We start from the raw sequence: 25,331 nt of genomic DNA, 5'->3' as shown, positions 1-25,331 counted from the left end.
AAATTCATCTTGCGAAACAGATGTCCTGTTTTAGCAATGCATTTTAGTTTGCGTATTTTTTTTTTGTTTGCGTGTTTTTTTTTTTACTAGTCTTACAATTGTTTCAAAGCAAACAACTTTGGCTGGCTGTGTGCTCTTATTAAGACTGAGAAAAAGTTTTTTGTGTTTTTTTTTTCTGGTGTTTAACTTTTCTTGTTAAACTTTGTTGTTGCTAAACAGAAAAGGGAAGTTCTGACCTCTCTTGCTGATGTTCAAAAGACCGCATCATGAACAAGCATGAATCAGGAAATATGAGCTTCTATGTTCTTTGAATTTGACAATAGTTAATCAGTGTTTGCTGCAACAGATTAAGAACAAACAGGAAGCAGAATCTGTGCAATGATCCTTTAGCTTGAAGTTAATCTTCTAGCACTCGCAGACGGCATTTTACCTAGGAGGGGCAACTCTGAACTCTTCTCCCCAGCACTGCAAGCAATAGATTATCATGAATTCCTAGACTGGGGGAATCTAGGGGAAAGCGAGACTACTGCCAGAGAAATCCAAAGAAATTAAGTGATACATTTCAAAAATATGCAGAAATTGAGTGATTGTTTCAAAAGCTTGGCCACAGTTCACTTTAGTTTGTAAACCATTTCTATTCTAAGGTAGACACACAAAAGCTATAGGCTGTTTGTTTTTCTTTTGTTTGTTTTTGGTTTTTGTATTTTCTTTAAAAACTGACAGTCATTTCTGGTAATATGTGAGGATGAGGATTCCTTCTATCCAACAGCATGTGTTCAAGAGGCCTTAATTTACACTCACTGACTAGATGTTGTAGACACAAACGTTCATTTTCCAGTCGGTGCTGTCAGGCTAACCACCCACCTCTGCGCACACAGTGTAAGCAAATCAAGGCTGTCCTGCCTACTGTTTCAGGTGACTTTAGAAAGCACACATTTAGGACACACAACCATCCACGTTACCAGCTGATTGCTTGTTGGTGTACTTGAAAACGTCGATTCTCTCAGCTCTGCAATAAACGACATTAAAAAGCTTTAATATATGCAATGATAGCCCCATTGTTATGTGTTGCACATTTTCCAAGTTTTAATAGACACAAAAGTGAGTCCATTGTACTTAAGACACTACAATGATTTCGTTCTATTGCATGTCCTGCTCCAATTACATTTCTCAGAATACAGTATTGAGTAAAAGTTTGGTAGCTTTAAAATTAACAAGTTTGTGAAATCTGTAAGTAAAATAAAGCAGCAGCAATAATTTTTGGGGTTTTATCAAGAATAGCTAACTTTTAGGTAATAAATACATTCCAAGTTGCGGTTTTTGCTGTTCTCCTACTTCATTGCCGTATGACTTGTCAAATTCTCATCTTAGGTTAAGGAATCCTTAAGACTTTCCTGCCAGCCTCACACCAGAAGAGCCGCCTAGCTCCACGTCCAGGTGCCTGTCACCTTTCACGGATGATAAGCAGTGCAATCTGACAAGGAAACCCGTCCTCCTGTCATGTGCATGGCAACCTCCAGATTCTCCTGGGGAGCAAGTCAGGATGTTTAGACTTCGTGACACTCTAGGAGAACAGCTGTGCTCTTATCTTCTGTTACCTTGAAGAAAGTGAAAGAGGGAGAGGTTACTGCAGGCGGCACAGAACTGACCGATCGCAGCGGCGAGGCACGCTCCGGGTCTCGGCTAAATACAGCCTGGCATGCTCCTGCTTCCCGCTTGCGCAACAGACAGAAACAGCAGCAGCTATGGTTTTGGAAGAAACTCGTCACGTTAACAGATCTAAAAGTAAAAGTGGGAATTTTCTCGAAGAGAGACGCGATATGAGTTTCAGTATGATAAAGATCTTCGGTCTCTGCCTTGAAGCCCTTTTAGTCTTTAAAGGTGGGTACTGCAGGTTAATCTGCCACAAGTCCCTATATAGAGCGCCACGTGAAGAACATCTGCTCAGTCCTGCCTCCGCTTTTCAAACTCAATCTATAAAATAGGATTATTTCCCTCTTGAGAGCAAGCCTTACAGAAGCTTTTCTAAGTACCTGCAGCTGCTCAAGATGTCGACTGCCGCCACAGTACTCAAACCATGCTTCAGGTGAAGAGGCACAGCAGCCAAACCATCCTTTCACTTTGACTCCAGCGGTGCGAGACATCCCTGCTGCCCCTCGCACACCCCCACTCACCACAGGTGCCCCCTTTCCTCTCTGGATGTTTGTTTCAGGCTCCACAGGACAGCAACGCCACAGCAGCGCTGTGGGTCTCGGGGGACGCCCGGTGTCTCACACAGGAGGACGATGCCACGGCTCCCCTCCCACCCGGCCATCCAAAGGGGCTGTAACCAAGCGCTCTGGACTGCATCTGGCGAGTCTTTAGGCAACAACAGCAAGGGAGATGTTCTTTTTGAATTCAGAAATGCAAAACAACACACTCCAAAATAAAGCTACCAAAAAGTAATGAAGTTTACTTCACACTTGACACGTGGCACTCTGGTCATTTGGCCTTCTCACTGAACACCAGCCACTAAGAGTAAGGGCAGGTGACAGGCTTCCAAAGAAACATCTGCAGGAGGGCGATGTGCCTGTCACAGGAAAAAATTTCCAATGAGAGAAGTCCTCGTCTGCACTCATCTGCACCCTTCTGTGCGCTACCTTACACGCAGCCCTGCACGCAAGGTGTACCTGCACCGGACCTGCGAGTCAGTTAAGGAGGGGAAGTTCAAAGGGAGCACCCATCTGTCCTCCAGAAGAGGAGATACACGGAACAACTCAGTGATACAGACATGAAAGAAAAGATGGCACAGGGATCTACGCTTGTACTTCTCGATTGCAGAAGCATCACTGCACCATACTTCAAATGCAATTCAGTTTGAAACAGTTCAAAATCTGATGACTCCTAACACGTGCCCATGTCAAATCAACTGCACTGGCTGAGTCAAAACCACAGGACACACAAGGGTAAAATCTGTGCTCCTAACAAGCAGGATTAATGCTAGGAAGCAAAAGATTAAACACCCTTAAAAACCCCTCATAGAGGCTGGCGATTTGAAGTTCAGACACAATTAAACCAAGAATGCCAACACCAGCACAGAAAACCGATCACATTTCCAGCACTAAGAATGCACCAACACCTCCTCTGCAGGCCCGGAACCAAAGTGACACCAATTCACAGTCTCATCACCCAGAATCATTTTCAGTATTGCCTACACATTTAAGGCTTCAAAGAGCTGACTTAGAGCACCATGAACACCTGTCCTAAAAGCTGTATTTCAGAGAAGGACTGTGATCCTTAAATCCATAAATGCAGTATTTAGCAGAATGATCCTGCTCTGAAGAGACTGGGATGTGTCAAGACCAGGCCCTAATACCCACAGTCAAGAGAGTATAAATGGTATACTTAATTCTGCAAGGTAATCTATCCACTGGCCCTCTGAGATTTTCAAGAGCACACAACTAACTCATGTGCACGTTTATTATCCCCCAAAAACTTTCAGAGAGGTCTCGGGACTTGGTAGAATATCCCTCAAATGCTTTTTGCAAAAAGCTGACCCTTTAGAGACAGCCTGTAGACGGAGAACACTTTGAACAGAACATCTACATTCCACTGGGCAGGAGGCAGCAGCAAGCCCCCAGGCCAGTCTCTTCCTCCCTGTGATTTGACACCAATAACACTTGGAGGAGAGAAGCACGGTGCCAAGCAGCCCCCCAGCGAGGGGCTCAGCTCCCCGGCAGGGACCCGGAGCAGGCTGGGCTCCGGCTGCCATCCGAGCTCTGGTGTCTACCCTAAGTAACCCGCGACCAGAGCCGGGAGTTTCCAGCATGCACTCAGTAGGAGCAGCACAGCAACAGGCATTCACACCTTCGCACTTTGTCTCTACAAAACTTCAGACGTTTCTGTTCTAAAAAAGCTTTGAGATGGAGTAGCAGCTTAAATGCTGTGTTCTGGACGTTGCTGTAGCCTTGGTACAGGTATGAGTAACGTGCATAACAGACTGACCGATTCAGGACACCGGCATCATCTAGCAGCCTGTGCGCTACACCGTATGACAAAAGGAAAGCCAAGAAAGCTCTCCTGAAGCCAAGAGCTTAGTCATAACAAAAAAAAAATGCAGTTTTGGATTGAATAAAGCCATTCACAAATACAGGTTTAACAGCCGCAGCAGCGTGCAAAAAGCTGATTTATCTTTTTATTCGAATTGATTTTATTCAAATTTGAATTGAGATTAATGCATCTCGACTGTGTTTGTGCGCAGGGACCCTGACCGCAGCAGCTCTGCCGGCAGCCCTGCTCGGCAGACTCAGCACCTCCCGTCAGCCGTGTGCAGGCACCCCTACAGCCTCCCCCCGCACGGGAGCACCCGAATCCCCCACCTCCGGGAAGCACCGGGTGCTGGGCATCGCACCACAAGAGCTCCTGACCTTATGGAAAGCAGTGTCGAAGCCCCCTCTGGCTTTGTCCCACGGGATGGAGCCGAGGGTCCTCCACCCGCGGAGGGCCCTGCCCAGCGGCAGAGCCCCGGCCGTCCCGCAGAGCCTCTCATGCGGCGGCGGTGCTGCTGGCTGTCCTCTGCTGCGCCACCAGCAAGGATCCCAGCTCCTTCCGAGGGCTCCTCTGGAAAACCACGGCACCAGGTCACACCACACGGCACCGCACAAGCCATCGCGCCCCGCCGGGCAGCTCAGGCTCCTGCGGGGCGGGTGGCGAGGCGAAGGAGCAGGGAGCCTGCTCGCCTTCTGCACTCACGCAGCTTACTTTGGAGGCCTGTTTTCTAATCATAACGCAGGCAACCAACAGCAGGCTGTAATTTAGCATCACCAAACCAGCCTTCCCCCAGACATGGAAGGAAGCCCCGACGGCACGTGAGGAGCACCAAGTGCTCATGCCTGCCTGCAGCCCAGCGGGGGCTGGAGGGCCCAGAAGGCTTCTGACAGGCGCCGAGCAGCTCCGGCAGCCTTTGCTTCTGACGACTGTACCTGCCTAAAACCTGACACCAGCGGGAGCTGAGGGGAAGGGCAAAGAGGCCCGGCGCTTGCCGTGATTCAGGGAAGTCCTTCCTTTCCGTGCCTTGAGTCTCTTCTGTGGAAGGCGGCAGGCCAGGTGAGCGTTACGGCCTCCCAGCCAGCACTCCTGCCTCCCGTCGGCTGCACGGGGCTTCCGAACCACCCCCGGGGCATCAGGGATCGGCTGGCTCCAACGGGCTGGCAGGTAGGTGTTCCAGGATCAAACTCTACCATCCAGCACCTCTACGAAGAAACAGTATCAGGTTTGAGGGCTTTCTGCTTTTAGAAAGGGTTGCTTTCTGCATGAAGAATGAGCTCGGATTATTGGCTTGAATCAAAACAAAGCAAGTCATCGCTCATAAAGGAAATTAAACCGGTAATTTTGCTGCAATTCATTTCTTCAACTGCAGACAGCACACAGGAAATATGTTTTATAAAGAAAACAAGTTTGTTTGATCCCACAACAGCAAAAATCTAATGCAGATTAAACAGGACCTGGTACGCTGGTTAAAAGCATTCATTCCTTCAGAAATTAATCAACTTAATGAAAAAAAGCCTTCATTAAAAAAATACCCTGCTCTTCGCTTCCAGAGACATACATACCAGCAGCCAAAGAGATGATTATATAACTAATGCAAGGCAGCTGACAGACTTGATGTGGGAAAAGCTTTGGCACAAGATGCCGGGGAGAATTTACGGCCCTCCTGCTCCAGGTGAGACGCAGCACGCTTGCTCGCGCAGACCTGGGGCCCACGCTGCATCTGTGGGGAGCAGAGCACCCAGGGCTTTCTGCTGCCTGCGCGCGGGCACCAGGGCCCAGCCGGACAGGAGGCACAGCCCTCGCCCTCCCGGGCTGGACGGACGTCTCCTCTGGTGCGCAGCAGGACCCCGCGCTGCCCCTGCGCCGGGGAGCGAGGAGCTTTCCAGCTGGCTGCGGGGTAGGGACTTGGGGCAGAGGGACTGCAGGGATGAAGAGGACAAGCTCTCCAGGAACTCAGGCATCAAACACCATCTCTGGCATCTCTGACAGGCACGAGCAGCCTACTTCAGATGTACGCAATCTCAGGATGTGCAGGAGTTCATAAACTAGCTAATACAAAGCCCACGTATTCTCTAATGGTACATACAGAACGGGGAACAGATCCATCAAGGAGATTAAAACAAATAAACCAGGCACCAACTCATCTTCATCTAGTTTGCAGGATATCGGCATGCAGCTGCTACAGCATTTTTTAGGGAGAACTTAAGAGAAACCGTTCCTCAGCCCACGCACTTGCTCCCTTTCACACCGATCCCAATCTCAGTGATGGGTACTTCCGGGAAAAAAAACACCAACAAAAAACATGGATCAAGGCTGAAAAACAACACGTTGCACATTTTTCAATATTCACCCCCAAGTTTCCAGAAACCCCTTATTCCTTCTTGGCACAAAGTAGCCTTCCTGCAGGTGCAGCTTGAGGGTGCTCAGCACTTTGCATACATCTGTGTAACTACAACAGGCACAGGACGAACTACTGCGCCTTGCACGGAGCGGCAGCAGAGCCACCTCTGCAAGGGCTTCGCCCCCGCTGCCCACCCCAAGCCACGTGCCAGCAAGCCCCGGGCCCGGGGTCCGGCCGGCCAGCCTCGCCGTGCTCACTGCAAAAGGGAAGTCCCGCTGCAGTTCTGAGTTCACAACAGAAAGGAGTAAATAAACGGCATTCAGGAAAGGCTCCAGAAACGTCACTTTTACTTCTCACAGGAAGCTGCGCTATTGGTAAGTTTTCTAAGAGGCAAGTTTCCAGGCTCTTCACCCAGCTGCATCTCTGCTGTGGAGAGACAGGGCCTCCCTCCCAGGAGGCAGCGCTGGGGTCGGGGCTCTGTGGGCCCTGCCTTCCTCCTGCTGCTCCGCGGGCCCTGCCTTCCTCACGTGCTGTGCTAAAGGCGCCCACCGCCCCGCGCCCACCGGCAGGCCCGGCTCGTGCAGCAGCCGGGTGCAGAGCAGCAGGGCAGGAGGCCACCCAGCCCCCTGCAGAGCTCACCGGCCGCCTCGCCCGCATGCTCTGCTGGTGCGACAAGCGGATGCCTGCAGCTTCAGCTGGGCACGGAGGTCCCTGCAGCACGGGAGAACAGCTTGTTGTTCTCCCAAGGAGAGTTGTTAAGCCCTTAGGTTTATACAAATCTCCTCTGGCAGCTGAAGTTACAGCTCACGTAAGCGGATCGCATTCCTGGGCATCTGTGCAGCTTGCGTGCAGTTACAAATAGCACAACGTACGGCCTGCTGGCATTTCCAAAAAACAGGCCTGCAGGAGTGGAGGGAAGGGGGCAACAGACGTCACGAGCAGGGAGAAGCAACACGGACCTAGAGGTCTCCAAACGCAGCAGCAGCAGCCACAAACGTACGGTGCTTTGAGAACCGGGAAAGCCAGCAGGACACCGCCAGGCGTGCAGCCCAAGCCACCCAGCACCGGGGCGCACGAGTATGCAGTGCGGGCTATTTTAGACTTGTTCTCCCACTTTGTATTAGTATGCACAGATGCTGACTCCGAGCTGTTTGAAGGAAGACTGAGAAACAGTAATTACGTTGGATGCTTGGTTTGCGTTGACTGAACCATTTAGAAACCAGGCCAAGAAAAATTTCAAGCATTCATCTTCTGGGCTGAAATATTTCACATGACCAGGTAGGTGTTTTTAAAGCGTCAGCTATCACAGCAATCGCCACAACTTCATACGAAATTACATAACCTTTCTGTGCCACTGGCAGAGCAGAGAAGAAGGGGTAAAAGGAAAAAGAGAATGATTTATGTTGCTTCATAAACTGCTGGCAAGCAGTTCTGGCTACATGCACATACAAAGCCCCGAACATCTTTGAAGGTGAAGTCATAACCCAGCGTTCCAAATTTTACATTAGAGCTTACTATATATAGCAAGTATGCAATAAGCTTTGATTTCTGCTGCACATAGTAGCAGTGCGCTTTTGCTGATGAATGGCAAAATGGACAGATACCGAGGGTCTATTAAGCTAATAGCAGTAAAATTAAAACCTTCAAAAAGCCAGTATTTTAAAGTTTAATGGTTTCACAGCCACAGCCTAGGGGTTGGGGGGAAGAAGGGAGGGGGGAGAATAAAGGACTTTCCAGACTGAAAAAGCAAAAGAACATACGCGCTGTAAAGCTGTTTCAAACAGAGGCGCATACCAAGTTCCACAAGCAATTTTTGTGAAGAGCTTTACAACGCGAAAGGGAGGGCAGGAGAGCAATCCATCAGGAGAAACCACTCAGCAGGATCACGATGCGCAGGGAGCCGCAGCCCCGCGGCAGCCCAATGCCCCAGCCCCCGTCGGGCTTCCCGGGGGGGCACGGCTCTCCTGCCCGGCGGCCGCAGCCCCGCTCCTCCTCCGCCGCAGAGCAGCAGCACGCCGCAGCTCGCGCCCGCCCGGCTGCACCTCCCCGGCCACGAAGCTCAGCGCCTTGGCATGGCAGCAAGGCTGCTTGTTGCAAAGCCAGAAGTAGCTGGGTTTCGTGTATGACTGCGCAGGACAACTGAAGAGCCATCATGAGCTCAAGGAACTTGACATTTATGCAGCTGCAAGTTTAAATATGGATTTATCATGAAAGTGAACAGAAAGCAAATGCAACAGCACAATAGGTGTTCCTGTTCTCTAGAGAACACCAGCTACAGAGCACACAGCCAGGCTGGAGCACCAGAGCACACGTGGACTGGCTCCTGGAGCTGGTCCTACACCTGGGCCGGCTGAGAAACATGCCTTCAGCACCCAGCAGGCAACACCTCCCCGTCTCAGAAGACTTTTCTGACAGCCACAACACCTCCGGACACAACACCAGCCACAACACCCCCACACGGGGCAGGATGCTGCAAGAGCCGGGGAGATGCAAAACCGCCTGCAGCATGATTTGGAAGGAAAAGCATCACCGTGGCTCAGGGACATCTCCCAGGCAGCACAAGGCAACCTCAGCTGCTGCAGGAGAGGCTTTGCACCCGTTCCTTGCTCACAGCCCTCGCGCAGCCACACGCGCCAGCACCATGCCTCTGTTCAGCACCTGCTCGACACAATCGGGAAGCCCTGTCCCACGAAGCACCAGGAAAACTCATCCAGAAAAGAGATCACACACCAGCAGAGCTCTGGGCAGCGTGTCGGGTCCATGAGGTGCATCTGTTTGCAGGCAGCCTGCAGGACGTGGCACAAAGCAGCAGAGGAGAGACTGTGCAGGGGGAGCGGGGAGCAGGCCGTGCCCCGCACCGCTGGGAGCACAGCGGCACCGGCAGCCGCCTCGTCTGCATCGGGGGCCTGGTATCACCGCAGGCAGATGGTGAGATCAGGCTCTGGTGAAACTGGCAGTAACCCCCCGTATTTTGGCCTCAGTTTCTTCTGGCCTTCATTTTTTTTCAAGCAATATTCCAGAGTGCGATTACAGAAAGCTCAACTCTCAGAAATAACCAGTTCAGTAGCCCACAGATGAGCTACCCGTCGCATTTCCAGAGCCCCTGGCTGTTGTCAGCACAGCCTCTCTTGGGCCTGCCGGGCACTGGGCCCAGCAGAACCAGCAGCTCCTGCCCCAGCAGCTTCCTCCCCGGCACTATGCTGCTGCTGAGGGCCCGGGGTGGCCATGGAAGTAGGGTCAGACCCGAACCTGGAACATCCTCCCCAGGGCTTCCACCGCCGCTGCTCAGGGGGACGGGGCTGCAGCCTCCCCCAAAAGGCCAGGGATCTCGTGGAGATCCCACGCGTGCCCTGTTCCCCTCCTGAGAAGGAGGCTGCCTTGGGAAGGTGCCCATGGGACAGGGGCAGCAGCGGGGCTGAAGCACACACCGGCACGGCGAGCACGGCCTTGTCACCCCGGCTGGTTGTACCCGAGCCAAGAGAAACCCAGAGCCCACTGCAGCGCTGTGAGGTGTGAGCCTCGCCGAGAGCAGCTCAGCCTCGCTGGGAGCCCAGCCGGCACCTAAGGGCTCTCCCTAGGACAGACGAAGCAGACACCCTTTGCGCTCCCAGGGAACCATTCTCGTGGTGCTTCGCATTGAGGCAGCCAGCAGGTGGGACCAGGCCCGCACCGTGGCCCCCCCAGGAGCAGAGCCCTGACACACCACGGGGACCTGGCAGCGGGCCGGGCTCGGGGGGGAGGCACCACCGCCTGCTGTCCTGACACCGTCCGAGGGCTCAGGCCTGGTCATGGCCACTGCTGTTACCAACAAAGGTCTGCAGTCACCGCGCGAGCAGAGGAGCGAACACCGGGCACTCTTGACACCAGGCAGGAACTCAACCAAGCGTTCAGCCACGAGCCGAAGGCGTCTCTGCAGCACAGGGAGCGCCACACCTGGGGCAGCCATGCACGGGGGCTCTCTGTACACGAGATATGAAGTAGAAGCTACAAGGCAGCATGAGAACGTGCTCAGTGGGCATTTTTCTCCTGGCTATACTCTAAACACACATTCAGAGTGTCTTCTGAACGTGACTTTTACAAGCTGCTGGTCTGCCTGTTGTTCTCCCTGAAACCTTGTTTTACTAGTCAGTTAATGACAGGCTTTTAATAAAGTATGTTCCTTGCCAAAGAATAAGGACAGAATAATAAAACACACAAGATGATCATGCCAGCTTTTCCAACCCAAAACAAGCGTTGTTTTTAAAATCCAGTCACTTCCAGTTTTATACGCACTCACAAATGGACCTGAATTGTTTGTACATTTTTCCAGTGGTTACCCTACGCAATTTGCAGAACAGCATCACGTGCCAGAGGACAGAAAGATGCACAACACAGTGCCAGCAGTCACAAAATTCTGCCATGCCTACGATGACCATGAGCAGCATTAGCACAGCGCAGGTGCTGAACGCATCTCCTGGACTCCTGCTCCTCGTGGGCTCACAAGGATGAGCCCTCGCGCAGTTGCTGGTGAAGTCGCAGCACGACGGATTTTACAGCGGCAAGGTTCAATACCGCCAGTCAGATGCCTGCTCCTGGAAACACATTTAATTGTTGCTCAAATGTCCAATGTCCTAGTCCTAGGACTAAGAAACTGCAAACGTTAGCAAAAACTTAAGTTACACCCTTCGGGAAAGAACAGCCCATTAGCAACCAGTAGAAACATCTCAGTTCTACCTTAGGAACACTTGAGGAAAGCACTAACATTCACTCCTCCTGATGGCAGAGCACTAGATACAGGGCAAGGCTCCGAAACAATGAGTTGCTATGTCGGTGACGTACCGAGACACCAGGCTCGCTGGTCTAACAGGAAAACTGAGTAAACATGACACATGTGGAAGATGGGAAGTGGTTCTGTTCTGCTTTTCTAGTTTTCTTCTGAGTGCATGCAGTTGTTTATCCAATTATCATGTAATTTCCAGGCAGGCAGACTGGGTTGGCAGCTCAGACACGAGCAAGGCAGAAAACCACCCTCAGAAAGCCGACGAAGGAGGCCAAGGAAGCAGCAATACGTATTCAATGTATCTCTATAGCCATATGTGCAGGGAGCGGTTTGGCTGCAGAGTACAGAGGGAAGGCAGGGGCTGGCCTAACCCAGCCCATCCCATCGTTTCCTCACTATTCTCAGTATCACCTTCTTTCCCTCGCTTTGCAGGCCTGTTCTATCCCTTCTGCTCTGTGCCTACAGGTCAGGCACCACCGTGCCTGCAATAACCCACGTCTCCTCTGGAGCAAGTGCTTCCTTTCCTCCTCGGGGCCTTGCTTGTCAGTCTTTCATCCTGCACCACCGCTAGCACCACGTCGGCAGTGGTCCCGCTGGTAGGAACGGGCAGTGTTTTCCTTAGGTTAACGTGTCACTGGGCAAGCATCCTCACTTCAACCTCCAGGTCGCAGCCAAAAGGAGCAAAAAAGTCCCAGGTTTTCCCACTCTGCATGGACTGACTGGCAGGGCCAATCTGATCTGAAGTATCAGGTGCCGCTTCACCCTGCCCCTTTTTCTCCCCAGCAGCCAGCAGATGTGGCATGGCAGCCTACCGGAGCTCACAGCAGCAAAGCATTATCCAGGCAGAAAGCTGTCAGCAACAGCGACTACATCCACCCTGCTGGAGTGGTCCCACAGCGCACACAGAAGTCCGGTGAGGTCAGTTCAGAAGACAGACAAAGCTCTGCTGCTCCTTTAAATCGGAGTTCAGAAAGGAGACGTGGATTTTGACCATCTTTCTTTGGTTGGCAAGGACAGCATATTCTGGGCGTCAGGTTTATTTATATTCCTGATCTAGCTAATACGAATTTGGGTCCAATCCAAATACTCTCAATATAATAAAGCCTTTAGCCGGAGTTAAGCAGCATTTGAAGAGGCAAGATCAAGGATGAAGCTTAAATGCTGCTGCAGTTATACACTTGTACTTGCCTGAGCGTCCAGTTGTCCAGACCCCTTGAGCCCACAAGAGGAACGTGCCACGCTCTCATTACATGCTCCAGCCAAGCTTGCTGGGATGGAATAACGCAGTCAAAGCAAGTCCGTCACTTTCAAGCAAACGGCGAAGCCCCAGTAGAGGGTACAAAAAGTCCTTCCCCCCCCGGTCAGGATTAGGAGAGCACTGGCCATCGTAGTCCCACCGCACTGCAATCGCTTCGATACAGAGAAGCAAAACAGCTGATGGCAGGAGCAGCTCTAGCTTGTGCACACAGTCCTTCTGGCATGAGAGAGAAAACTTAGGGAAAAGCTTATGGAACAACAGAGTGAACTGATAAAAACCCTCCACAGGACACTACATGAAGCTAGACCTTTGACAACGAGACTCTTCCTAATTAGTTATGGCTTTCAGATAAAAAGTTAATCCATTCCCTTGTTTAGTAGTATCACAGATGAGGCTTTATCTAGATAATGACAGCTGGAAGGTCACAAAACAATTCTGGACCTTACTCAAGCTGATGGTATTTTCCCCGTGGACCTCACTAAGGGCAGCACAGAAGGCAGCATCAACTAACGTTACACGTGGTGACCCTATGCCCAGTCATACCACGTCCTGCTTTTATAGGCACCAAATTTTCATCCTGGGCAATTTTTATTTTATTGACGAGGAGTCCCGTCCCACCCTGCGCTTGCAATCAGTAGAAGTGAAATATGGAGGCATTACAAAGAATCAGTTCCCACTTTATGTCCTCAAAGAGGCTGCAGGCGAGGACCAAAGGAACTGCGTTTGATGATCCAGGCCAGTCCCCACCAGCACACCAACATTTCAGACACAAGCCAAACAACTGCTGCAAATAGCATTCCCCCATCAGAGACAGCTTATAGTACAATCATTTTGATGAGTCAAAGATAATGCCTTCACAAGAAATAAATACCACAGGGGGAGCAGTAAATGCAAGGGGAGCAAAGGGCCTCCAAGAGCACGTAACAGTTGTGGTAACTGCTTGGTACAGTTCAAAACACAGCCTAGAAGCTGTTAGTCCTCCCACCACACGGGATTAGTTCTATCGCAAGTGAATTATCGTCGATACTCACCACATCCTAACTGTAAACAGCTCTAACACGTTACTACAATATTATTAGCTCTCTGAGCAAGCAAGGCTTGCTTCCTCACAGCGCCAATTGCTTTGTACTCCCCTCCGAGATCAGGGGCTCCAATTCCCACGGTCATCCCAAAGTTTTGGAGCCAACGGCTCTCATCACCTCTGAAATTGCCACCACCAACTCACACCCAGGCTTTTAGGTTTAATAACCGCCGACCTTTTTTTTTTTCTTTTAATGGAAAAATAAATGCAAACAGTGGAATGTTGGTTAAAAAACACAAGGAAGTTTTTTCCACGGGTAGCATTAGTCCAGCAAGCACTCACCTGATACTGGTGACAAAGTTATGTTTCAAACTGTGTTAAGAGATCTCTTATTTCTGGAGTCAGATGCTCTACTGCCTTCGCAGCTTCTGTGATAGCTTTCCGATACATCCCTTTCTTCTTGCGATTAAATCTCAGTTTGAAAAACTCAGAGAAAGGGGAGAGTTTTGAAACAGATAAGAATGAAGTCGTTGGAGAACCAAACCATGACACTTTGGCTTCTCGCCACGAAGGTTCCCCGTTTTCCTTCTGGCTAAGGTTTATGTCAAGAACACGTGCTGGCCACCATGGAAATCCATGAATTTTACCCCAAACAATATCCCCCACTGAAACAGTTCTTCCGTCTTCGGTGACGCATTTAGACACGCTTTGGGTATGTAGTCTAACTGTTAACGGTGGCACAATTTTACGCTCATCTTTTGAAGATGAAGAGACAGATGCATCATCACCAGGTAAAAAGTCACACATTTCTGGTGATGTTACTTCTGAACTAGAAGACTTGGATTCATCTAGACTGTCGTTACTACACACCGATAAACTAGAAGAATCTGCTTTTCTTTTCCGATAATTCATAAGGAAAGCCAAGTTATCGTGTCCATCTTTACCTTGGGGAAACCTTTTAAAGTCATCATCTTCACCTGAACTCCCTGAAGAGATCTCAGCTAAACCCCTGTCTGTGGATTCATCGTTGTAAAATGCAGCAGGGTTGGTCTCCCTGCTGTTCTGAAGGACATTTATTTCATCGATAAGTTCTGCTTTATAAATTGAAACGCTCTGACCATCATTTATGCGATGGGGCTTCAGCCTTATCTTTGGAGGTGGAACATCCGCATTGGAATGCACCGGCCGCGTGAGCTTCAGTTTTGGAATGGAAGCAAGCTGGCTGCCTGCTGACTTGTCCATTAAACATTTGGTTTCTCGACATCGTTCGGAGTCTCCGATCTCCTCTTGGTCCTCCTCTCCGTTCTGCAGTATTCGCTCCGGGCAGAACGGTTTGACTGAGCCGTGAACCCGGGAAGGGATTTTTACAACTTCGCCTTTTCCTTGTGGAGTACTGTAGGATATTTTTATAACTGGCGTTCGATGCACTAGCTCCCCAGAAAATTTGTCGTCCTCTCTCTTTTCTCTTTTGTTCCTTTTCTCCGTGTAGTCAGAGTCACTGTGCTTTTTCTGCTCCTTGTCCTGAATGTTTAGCTTCCTCCTTGTTTTAGCGTTCTGCCTAGCCGTGCTTTCATCCTCGGGGTTCAGAGTGTTCTTACACTTCTCACAAAGCACCTGCCTGGGCCGCAGCCTGATAGTGCTCATGATAAGCCTTCCCGGGTCTCTGTTCCGTGACAAACGCCTCCTCGTCCTCTTTATAGTCCGTGGTGGCGGCTGAGGAACCCACTGGTTGTACGTGTGCCGCAGCCACAGCGGGCGAGGAAAGGGAGCTCCCTCGAAGTAGGGCGGGTAGGGAGGGAGGCTGCCGGGCGGCGGCGGGGGCAGGAGCGGGGGCACTTGCTCATCACCGCTGCCTTTGGGAGGCTTTCCAGCGGCCGGCTGCGGCTCCTTCTCGCCCTGCGCAGGATCTCCGCCGTCAGGAACCCCATTAGTGCAGGCGCCGGCAGGAGGCTCCTCTTGCTTTGGGAGGGAGGATGGAAGACAAAACAACCCAGACCTAAAAACGGGGCGAGAGGGAGAGGGAGGGAAAGAGACAAAGAGTCAGGGTGTTTGACAGATGCTTCTCTGGGAAGACTGCATAACAAGCGTGCTAGTTCCTTAGGAAACACGAAACTTCGACATGCTAATAATGCAACATTTTCTCTTTTAAGGCAAGGCAACCGATTCTGCTGCTGAAAGAAATAATAGCGTTTGAAAATTCAGGAAAGGTGTCCTGCTGCTTTGCCAGAGAAGGCACGGAGATCAACATCTCTTTCCACATACCGTTTACATAGAAAAGGAGTTTTGCTCTAAGAAGTTCTAAGTTTTATCAGGCAAAGCAGTTTATTTTATCAGCATGCCGGTAAAGCCACAGGGAAGCCTGTGATACAGATTATGCAAGCCCTCTGGGAGCTATTAAAGTTCCTTTCTTCACGCTGCACTTGCGTGGCTGATTTTCAGCTTCTCCTTCAAAACCTGAACAGCTTGGTTTTGCTGTATATACCTCACGCTTTCAAGCCACAGGTTCACCAGTACACAGCTCTGTTCTTCTCCCCGGGTCTTCCGCATACCTGACTAGTTGTTAAACTAAGAAATACGCTACCGCCTCAGAAGAGCAGGATTAAGCATGATGCGGCAGTGTTGGTCAATGCCCGGTTCCATTACAGGCTGTCAAAGCCTAGATGCCGTATCTTGCCCAGACACTGGCATAAGCAAATCCTCTGAAATACCAGAGCTCGTAACCATGCTTCATGTCTCCGGGTTTCTGCACAAGAATTTATGGTCTTAGCCTGACAATTAGAAATATTGTGCTGACGCAGCACTTCGCCAGATACCTGCCCTGCAACACTGCCTCAAAACGGGCAGCGCTCGCTGTCTTGGCCTTCCAGAGATCCCGCTGTGGAGATCATCAGTAAACTGCCTCAGCATTTCTCGTAACTGTGCAGTGCTGTATGGGTGAGCCGCAACCAGACGGAGAACGGTCACAGACCAAAGACAAGCTTTAGTTCAGGCTGCCGCAAGCCCCACTGACCCTCCCCAGCCGTCATTGCCCTTGTAATTCCCAGGAAGGAGCCGACCCTTCCTCAAACAACAGAGGGATCTCTTGCAAGACTTTGGCAACCACTACCCAGAAGGGCGCTGAAGAGGAGTTTAAGGTATCCCTTGATCACACATCCTGACCTTAAAAATCAACGTTACTGGTTCGCAGACCATGAGGGACCTCCTCCCTCCACCCAGGTGCTGGGGCAGACAGCACCTTTCCCAGCCCTGGCCTCAGGCTGCATCACTTTGCTGAAGAAAGATGCTAAAATACCACCCCCCGTTACCAGGCACGGACGAGGACATCTCTCCTGCCCAGAAGCATCAGCAGAGAGCAGTGTTACCGATGATCACGCACCACCCGAGGGCACAGACAGAGTGGGGGGCTGTTTCAGCAGGTCACTGGAGAATGGGGAACGTGGATCCCATTTACGCTAGCTCTGATCCACCAGCTCCATTCTCCTTCTCTCAGCCATTACAGACTCTCTCTCTCTCACCTCATTTCTGTGAAGACTCTGAAGTTTAAAACTAGGCTTACATAAATTACACAAAGAGGAATTAATCTGATTCTGGTACCGAGTCACTGTTCTCCTCCAACTGAAACAAAAAGGTTAAGTGAGTTACCTGGGCCCTAACACGAGACGTCCTTTCCCATCACTCAAAGAGTAAGAAAGCAAGAGCACAGTCTGAACGACAGACCGGGGAGCTCCACGTTGGACTGCTAGTGAGTCGAGAGGATTGAACTGCTGAAACCGCAAAGTTTGGAACATAATTTTGTTCTAAGATTTTTTTTTTCTTTTTAAACAGAGACAATCGAGAACGTAGGTGTCTTTCAAATGACAACCAAGCGAGCAAGCACACTTTGTACAGCCAAAGATGTCAGCACAGTCGATAAAACAACTGGGAGCGGTATCACTTCGGAAGCTCTGCCTATAAATTTTGGTTATTTCGTGCAATGAAACCGTCCAGTTTGGCCGCCTCAGAGAACAGCACAAGAGGAACCTTCCCCCGCTCTGCAGGTGCACACAAGCCCGGCCTCCCCTGCTCCTGGAGCCCTGCTCCGGCCCGCTGCCCGCAGCCTGTCGGGGCGCAGGCAGCCCCCACCTCCCGCCCCAGGACCCGGTGCCTGGCGGGGGCACGGCACGTGGGTCAGCTTCAGTGCGCGACGGACAGCAAGTTTCCGTGAAGGACACGAGGGGGGCTGGGGCCAGGGCGCCCCCATCCCTTCGGTCGGGCAGCTCCGGGCTCGCGCTGACCCCCGAGGGGAGGACAAGCGGCAGCCTGATGCCCTCGGCCGCCCGCAGCTCAGCCCGCGTGGCCCTCGAGGCCAGGCCAGCACCCCCTCTTGGGGCAGGGGTCGGTGCCTCTGCTTGAAAGGGGCCCTCGCTGCAGCGAGCCCCGAGCTCCGCGCCGTGGCCAGCAGCCTGCTCCCAGCGGCCGCGTGTCACCGCTGCTGCCCACCGCCGGCCTCCGCTCCCTTTTGTTCACACTGGAAGCAGCTCCGAAGGCTAAACCAGCAGCCTTCCTGAGAAACCCTTCCCTTCCCAGTCTCCCTGCCAAGCCTGTTTTGGGGCAGAGAGCAAGGAGGGCTCTGCTCTTTTCTCGACTGCTCCCCCCCCGCAGGACGCCTGGCCCGCAGGCAAGGGGCACAGAGCAGGCTGCCAGGAGCCGGCAGGAGCAGCCGCCCCCTCCCACCCGGGACGCTTTCAGTTTCTGTGCCTCAGCACTGCCCATCCCACAGACACGAGATGCGCGGGGAGGCGCGAGGCCTCCCCAGGCCGGGCTGCAGGGCCGTGCTCCACGGTCCCGTCCCCTCGGAGCCGCAGCCGTGCCCCAGCCTGACGCTGCCTCCTGTACGGGCACGGCGCTGCAAGAGGATTTCGCCTCGGTGCTCTTCCACCTCCTGCGTACCAAGAAATGCTTCGTTTGACACGCTTTGCTTTCCAACAGAAGCTTACTTTTACCTCAAGGAGAAACACACATTTCACCAGCCTTCCCTACAACACCCTGACTTTTGTTCACATCTGGATGCAATTCACGCATTTCCAATATCTACTTACAGTTACTATTGATTCCGCACGCTGAAAGCCATCCATCTAAAATGACGATGCGAGAGTTCTTGTTTTAGGGGCATGAGCGTTTGCGCAGGCATTACAAGCATCAGGACGTACCGCTGAATGAGATCTCGCCCCGCTCGTAATCCCCATTTCTGGGGCAGACACAGGCAAATGGATTAGGTTACCTCAATCCAGCCTCCCCTTGGAACAGAAGACACCGTCCTCCGATTTATACTCGCGCATAATTAAAAAACCAATTCATTACGAGTTCAGTTACAACAGAATTACCGAGCCTCGTTATCAAAAACGCCATCACTGCGGTGAAAATGCATTTAGACGTCCGCATGAGCCCAGACGCCGTGCAGCTCCCTGTCTAGAGGAACGGACTTAGCAGAGCGCAGCGACAGCGCGCGCGGCAAGTTCCAGCGTTGCCCAACGGGCCGCCTGCAGGACGGCAGCGGCCACCCCCTCCCTCTTCAGCCCACCCCGCGCCGCAGCAAAGCCGTGCGGGTGCCTGCCCACGGCCCGCTCCCACCACGTGCTCGGCCTCGCCCGCCGCGCCTGGGAGGACGCGACGCCAGCAGCTTACAGCACCCGGGGGAGCAAAGGCCCACCACGCAGGCTTCCCTTCTTGCCCCCCGGGGCTCGGCCCTCGCGTCACAGAGGAGAGGCACCGCGCCGACTCCTTTTCCAGGCGCGCTCTCTCCCTAGGCGAGCCCGCTGCCCCGCGCCACGGGGTCGGCCCGAGCGCGGCGCCCCCCTGCCCGCAGGCGCCTGTCCCGCCGCACGGCGGGCTGCAGGAGGGCAGAGCTTCCGCCACGGCTCTGCTGCGGACGAGCTCGGGGGCCTTCGGAGCTCAGCACTGAGCCGACGAATTCCTGCCGTCGTGCCTCTGGGACGCGAACGCCGCCTTCCCGCCACCGAACCCTGCCGTTAAGGCGAGGGCGAGGCCCCCTCCCCACGTCCCAGCGCTGGGGTCGCTGCAGCCGGAGAAGGTCCTTCCAGCCCAGTCCCCCGCTCGCCCCGAGCCACCGGCGCTCCCCGGAAACCGCCCTCGCACCCAGCGCTTCCCCCAGCACCAGGACGGCGGCGGCAGCCGGCACCGGGCGCCCCACCGCGGCCGGGGACCAGCCAGCGCTCAGCACCGCCACCCGCGGGACGAGCCCCCGGCCCGCGCGGGCAGGGCTGGAGCCCGGCAGAGCCCGCTCGGGCCTTCGGGCAGCCTCCAGAGGCCCTCCGGTTCCCCGGGCGAGGCGGCACGGCCGCAGCAGCGCCCGGGAGCCGGCCCAGGGCCCGGCGCCGCTTCAGGGGAGGCCGGAGGCGGCCGTGCCGCCGCTCGGCTCCGGCGCCGGGGGCAGAGCCGAGGGCTCCCGCCCGCCTGGCCACCGGGGCGGGCGGGGGGCGGCGGCCGTCCCGCCCCGCTCAGCGGCCGCAGCGCCCCGACGCCCCCGTCCCGTCCCGTCCCGTCCCCTCCGCGAGCTGCGGGCCGGGTGCCGTGAGACCCGAGCCCCGTGCAGCGCCCGGGGGGCCGCCTGCGGGACCGGCTGCGGGCTCCGGGCTCCGCCTGCCCGGCCGGGGGCGCCGCACGTGGCGCGGCGGGGGGCTGCGGGCGGGGGGCTGCCGGCGGGGGGCGCTCCCCGCTCCGCGGCCGGGCCGGGCCGGGCCGGGCGGGACCCGGCGGGGGGAGCGGGGCCGGGGCCGGGACCCGGCGGCGCTCGGGGCGCTTTGTTCCCGCCGGGCGCCGGCAAAGGGGGGCGCCGGCGTCCCGGCCCCGCGCAGCCGCCCCGCGCCCCGCTCCCCTTGCCCCCCGCCCCGCCCCGCCCCGCGCGGCGCCGCCCGTACTTCTTGGTGCAGTCGAGCAGGACGCCGGTGAAGCGGCGCTCCCCGCAGCTCAGCGTCACCACCAGCGTGTCGTTCACCATCTGCTCCACCAGCACCGGCAGCCACGCGCCCACCCGCGGCGCCCCCGCCTCCGCCTCCGCCATGCTGCCGCCGGCCGCCGCCCCCTCCCCCCGCCGCCGCCGGGGCCGGGACGGGCCGCGCCGCGCGATGACGTCACGGGGCGGGCGGCGGCACCGGGCGCGACGTCACGGCGCCGCCCCCGCGGCTCCGGGCGGGGCGGGGCCGCGCGCACGTGCGCGGGGCGGGGCCGGGCGGGGCTCCGCCCCCCGGCGGCCGCGTGACGAGGGCCCGGCGGGAGGGGCGGGGCCGGTCCCGTCAGGCCGCGGGTCACGTGGGGCCGCTGCCCGCTGCCAGCAGCAGCCGGCGCCGGGCGGGGGGGGGGCAGGGGCGGGGACACCGGCAGCTGGGGCTTCACGCGCGCGGCCCTCAGGAAACGAGCGTCTGTGTGAGTGAGTGTGTGTGTGAGTGTGTGTGTGTGTGAGTGACTGTGTGTGTGTGAGTGAGAGTGACTGTGTGTGTGTGTGTTTGTGTGTGTGTGTGTGTGAGTGTGACTGTGTGTGTGTGACTGTGTGACTGTGTGTGACTGTGTGCGTGAGTGTGTGACTGTGAGTGTGTGTGTGAGACTGTGTGTGAGAGTGAGTGTGTGACTGTGTGTGCGCGTGAGAGTGTGTGAGTGACTGTGTGTGACTGTGTGTGCGCATAAGTGAGTGTGTGTGAGTGTGTGACTGTGTGTGCGTGCGTGAGAGTGTGTGTGACTGTGTGTGTGTGTGCACGCATGTGAGTGTGTGTGTGAGTGTGTCTGTGCGCACACCAGGCCCACCCCCGTGCCGCTCCGCGCAGGCAGCACGCCGGGCCCCTGCGGGCAGCCCCCGGCCCGCTGAGGAGCGCAGCACGCGCAGAGCCGCGGCCCCCGCGCAGACCTGCCACGATCGGCGAGTGACCGGTTGCTGCGGCCAGCAGTACCACGCTGCCTCCTCTGTTAATTTGAGCGGCAAAATACAAACAAACAGAAACCCAAACGAACAAAAACCAAACCCCACTCTACTGAATTGGTATTTATTTGTTGGGGAAGACTTCTGATGTTGCGATCACAGCACCTAGGGGACGGGAGGAGCCCTAGGTCTGGAACAGCCGTGGCTTCCTGCAAAGCCGTGGCAGCACGTTGAGAACAGCACGCAGGCACAGAGCAAAGTTCTGTGCCATCAAGGGCCGAGAAGTCCCTGCTAGCTTTCAGAAGGAAAGGGATTTTCTGACGCATCAGCCAACGCTTCTACAGAAAGCCGCCCTCCAAAGCTGCCCGGAACCTGGCCGCGGGCTGTAACAACGCCACGTGCGGCCGCTCCGTCCAGCGGCCCTGAGGCAGCTGCGGCCAGCGCAGCCGCTTTGGAACAGACAGCATCGGTCAGCGCACGGCTGCCAGGGCGGAAACTGTACAGACTGCATGAACAAACGGCTTTCGGGTGTCCAAAGGAAGCCTTGTAAAAAATGGATCATACTAATATCACTTTAAATAGTATCCATCCAGAAAACTGCAACAAAGCCAAAGGAGCTGTTCCGAGCTTCCCATGTGTGACACTAGAAGCAGCTGAGCGAGTGCCATCAACACCTGCACGGATGGGGAGGCGCCGAGACACACAGTCCTGCACCTGGAGCGGGCTGGCGGGTGGGTGGAGCGCAGAAGTCCTGGGGCACACCCGAGGTACCGGCAGCACCAGCCGGCCCCGTCCTGGTCACATGCAGCTCTCGCCTCTGCCACCTCTTTTCTCCTCTATTAAAGCATCCTCTTCTCTGTGGGATCTTGGGGATTTGCTCCGTATTTTTCCTTAGGGTGAGTTTCTCTTGCAAACACTGCCACTGCTGCTCGTGCTTCCTACAAAGTCAGGGGACATCAGCTACAGAATGCTGTCCTCTTCCCACTTTCCCCCCCTTCCTCCAGCGAGTTTTTATTGCCCTCTGAACAGAGGAGCAAGCCATGCATTCTCTCCACCAGCAGCTTCTCGCACATCAGGTGTCAAACCCCACCCCTGGGACTGGACAGCATGCAGCACTACAGGGCCAAGCTGAGGGAAGCACCTCCTGTGGGGAAGAGAATAAAGGGAAGGATACAGGAAGAACAGTCATGGAAGTAAAATGTAAATAAAGTTGTTCTATATTCGAAGTGTACTTTTCAGTTTAACATTAAGCTTTAACATTAAACAGAGCATTTGTGATTAAAACCCAGAATGGTCTGATGTGACTAAAATACACACTGCAAGGCCAGAAAGCATGTAAATTATGAAATTAGGTATCTACAACTGTGTACAAGAGCACACACTTCTTCATATTAGTAAAATTACAAATGTCTGCTTTAAAAACTGGGGACAAATGTTGATATTTTTTTTCCCCATAGGATCTTCATAAACCTGTAGAAGCTTTGTTGAGATAAAGGTGCATAGGAGCTGAAGAAAACACCTTCCAACACTTTGTGCCACAAGTATTCTAAGAGAGACAAATTCCACGGTCAGTTAAAGCAGATTTATTGTCATTATAGGCTTCACGTTGTTAAATGCAGTCAGGAAGACTGAGAAGAGGAGATCTTTATAATTCTCATCTTATGAAGTAAACATTTCATGCTTAACAATTCCAGGCACTCAGAATTTCCTATTGGAAAATATATTTTTAGTTTGCGTTCCTGGTGAATCCGGTAAAAACTCTCCTGTGAAAGCCGTAAAACGATACTCCTGGAGAGGAAGTCCTCTTCTTAGTTTGCTAGCTTGGTCTGTAGGTCTTCAACCTTTGATTTAAAAATAAACAAATAGCGAATGGGTATATAATTATATATAGTTATGAACAGAAAGCACTCCAGTTTACCAGAGCTCACACCTCCCTCTAATGAAAATACTAGCTCTCGCTGCTTCTGCTGCGTACAGCAGTGGTGGTAATTTCTCCCTCTGTCCTGCAAAATCCTGTTTCACGAGGAACTGTTACAGCAGAAGTCAATTAGGAGATAGGATTCCTTCACCAGTAAGTGTTGTCCAGACTCTTGAATGCATATTTGGAAAACCAAAGGGCAGATTCCCAATGGAAACAGTAAAGGCAACCAAGCCATCTTGAACTGCAACCACATCCCACCTGGAGCTGTGTAGGACCAGCGCGAGCAGACAGAGCCCCCCGAGAGTGCTTGGGGTCTGCAGTTCAGGATGCGTGGAGCCCCTGAGAAGTCCACTCCTAAATGCCCTGGTCGTGTTGTCATCCCTGACTCCTGTACCTACACCTCGAGGCATGAGCTCCATTTTGGGAGCGCACAGTTTGCGTTTTGCTGTGCGTAATGTTACGGAACACGGGTAATTTTAGAACAGTGTCATGATTTCCTGGCATAGGGACAGTCTTTGCGCACTACGTGTAACTTGTTTGCCCTGTTATGTATAGTATGGAGAATGTGCTTTGTGTGCACTACATCACTGGTTTGAGGCCAAAAGGTGCTTTGAATAACATTAGAATTTCTTTTTTCTAAAAATGCAGGTGCTATAAATTGGTGCAAACACTGTAAAAATGAGGCTATGAAATCCACAGCCTTTACGCTATCAGTTTATGCAGCTACAGCTATTTGCACATTTCCAATTTTTCTACCTAGTGACTGCTAGGAATCCTCAGGACATGGAACCCATACTCAAGTGAAAGGTTCAAATGTAGCTGGCTGACAGCAGGCAGAAGTTTCTACCACCATGTGAGGAGCTGTGAAGGAACTGCCTTTTCATGGACTGCTGCTCCTCTTTGCAGTAAGAAACAATTTTGGAGTTGTTTCATATTCCCTGTGCGTTATAAAAGGTGTTTATTACTAACACTAGTCTTTACTAGGGAAAGGCATTGCCGAATTTAGTACTGGTGATACCTCTGCAACACTAATGAATTCGATTTCTTGCTTGATTAGAATGCATGATAAGTACACAACATACTGTGACATTCGGAAGAAACGTATAGAACATTTGTACTTGCTCTGCCCTCAGTAAACTTATTTCTAAGACAGCTTCCTTTTTTGAATCTGACAAAATCCTCATTTCAGCAGGTTACGTGGAGGCAGGCAGAATAGAAAGGAGAAGAGAAAGCAAAATGAGAAGCCCCACCGCTGGCTATTTGGTCTCTGTCGAGTAATGCCATTTAAACCCTGCAGAAGCTCAGTCACTATCTAGTGACCTCATACAAATGTGAATCAAACCAGTTTAGGCTCTCGAGGCAAAACTGATTTTGAGTGGAATGACTTGATTAAGCACAGAAATCAAACTAAATGCAAAGCACTAACTCATTTTATTGAAAAATGTATTTTGACTAGCTACATAGTTTGGAAAGCTGAAGTAATACTTCAGTTGAAACAAAATAATCCCTAAAAATGTTGCAATAAACAAATGTTACACCTGCGCTAACTTTACCGACAGCTCTCAGTTTTCTTCCTTAGAAGGCAGGTATAGATTTATGAGTCCTCTTTCCAATTGTAAATGGATAATTTTGAATTTCAACTTTCTGCTGCATTGACCACTTGCATAGAACAGCTTGCACAGGACGTGATAAAAACCATCATTCTTGTCTAGTGAGTTTCATATTAACCTTTGGCCATCTCTTATGCTTTTCTTGATTTCTGTCTTCTGTCTTAGAATTCTGGCTTTACTTTTGAAAGACTCAAAGTGCTACAAATGTTTAGACCTGTTCATATACGTACATGTTGTGTGCATGTACACACAAACAATTTTAACATAAACAAAAATAATGTTCCATTTTTGATTATTTTAGTTTTAAAATATTTGGTACCTGAGATGATTAATTACCTGAGATTAACTTGTGAAATTAATGAAATGACAAATTTACAATGGTTAATAAGCCCAGAGCACTACTACATCTCCTGTAGTTTCCCCAAAAAAGAGAAGATGCTCACCCTTTCCAAGTCCTGCTTTTCCTCTGGGGGTGTTGCTCTT

The 25,331-nt window shown here is 52.8% G+C and overlaps 1 protein-coding gene across 2 annotated transcripts; it reads right to left on the bottom strand.

The window, feature by feature from the left end:
- Positions 1 to 1,010: 1,010 nt before the first annotated feature.
- Positions 1,011 to 20,523, bottom strand: PWWP2B (PWWP domain containing 2B). Of its 2 annotated transcripts, none has more exons than XM_040564156.1 (3): positions 20,326 to 20,523; positions 13,751 to 15,404; positions 1,011 to 1,598 (listed from the first exon to the last, which is right to left on the bottom strand). In XM_040564156.1, the coding sequence occupies exons 1-2, from the start codon at positions 20,466 to 20,468 to the stop codon at positions 13,769 to 13,771; spliced, it is 1,779 nt and encodes a 592-aa protein (XP_040420090.1). In that variant the 5' UTR covers positions 20,469 to 20,523; the 3' UTR covers positions 1,011 to 1,598; positions 13,751 to 13,768. The 2 variants fall into 2 exon arrangements, with proteins under 2 accessions (XP_040420090.1, XP_040420089.1); XM_040564155.1 differs by lacking the exon at positions 20,326 to 20,523 and adding an exon at positions 17,051 to 19,120.
- Between the last annotated feature and the right edge of the window lie 4,808 nt (positions 20,524 to 25,331).

The sequence above is a fragment of the Cygnus olor genome, chromosome 7 (genome assembly GCF_009769625.2).
Source record: "Cygnus olor isolate bCygOlo1 chromosome 7, bCygOlo1.pri.v2, whole genome shotgun sequence".
In the NCBI taxonomy this organism is placed as follows: Eukaryota; Metazoa; Chordata; class Aves; order Anseriformes; family Anatidae; genus Cygnus; species Cygnus olor.
Note: the sequence above shows the minus strand (reverse complement) of the source record. Positions and strands in the feature narration are given on the sequence as shown.

Bases quoted from the DNA above. Each gene is read 5' to 3' on its own strand.
- PWWP2B (XM_040564155.1), bottom strand. From the start codon at position 17,196: ATGTTCCAAACTTTGCGGTTTCAGCAGTTCAATCCTCTCGACTCACTA. The intron at 15,405-17,050 runs GTAACTCACTTA...CCCCGTTTTTAG, and splicing joins CGTCTCGTGTTAGGGCCCAG to GTCTGGGTTGTTTTGTCTTC.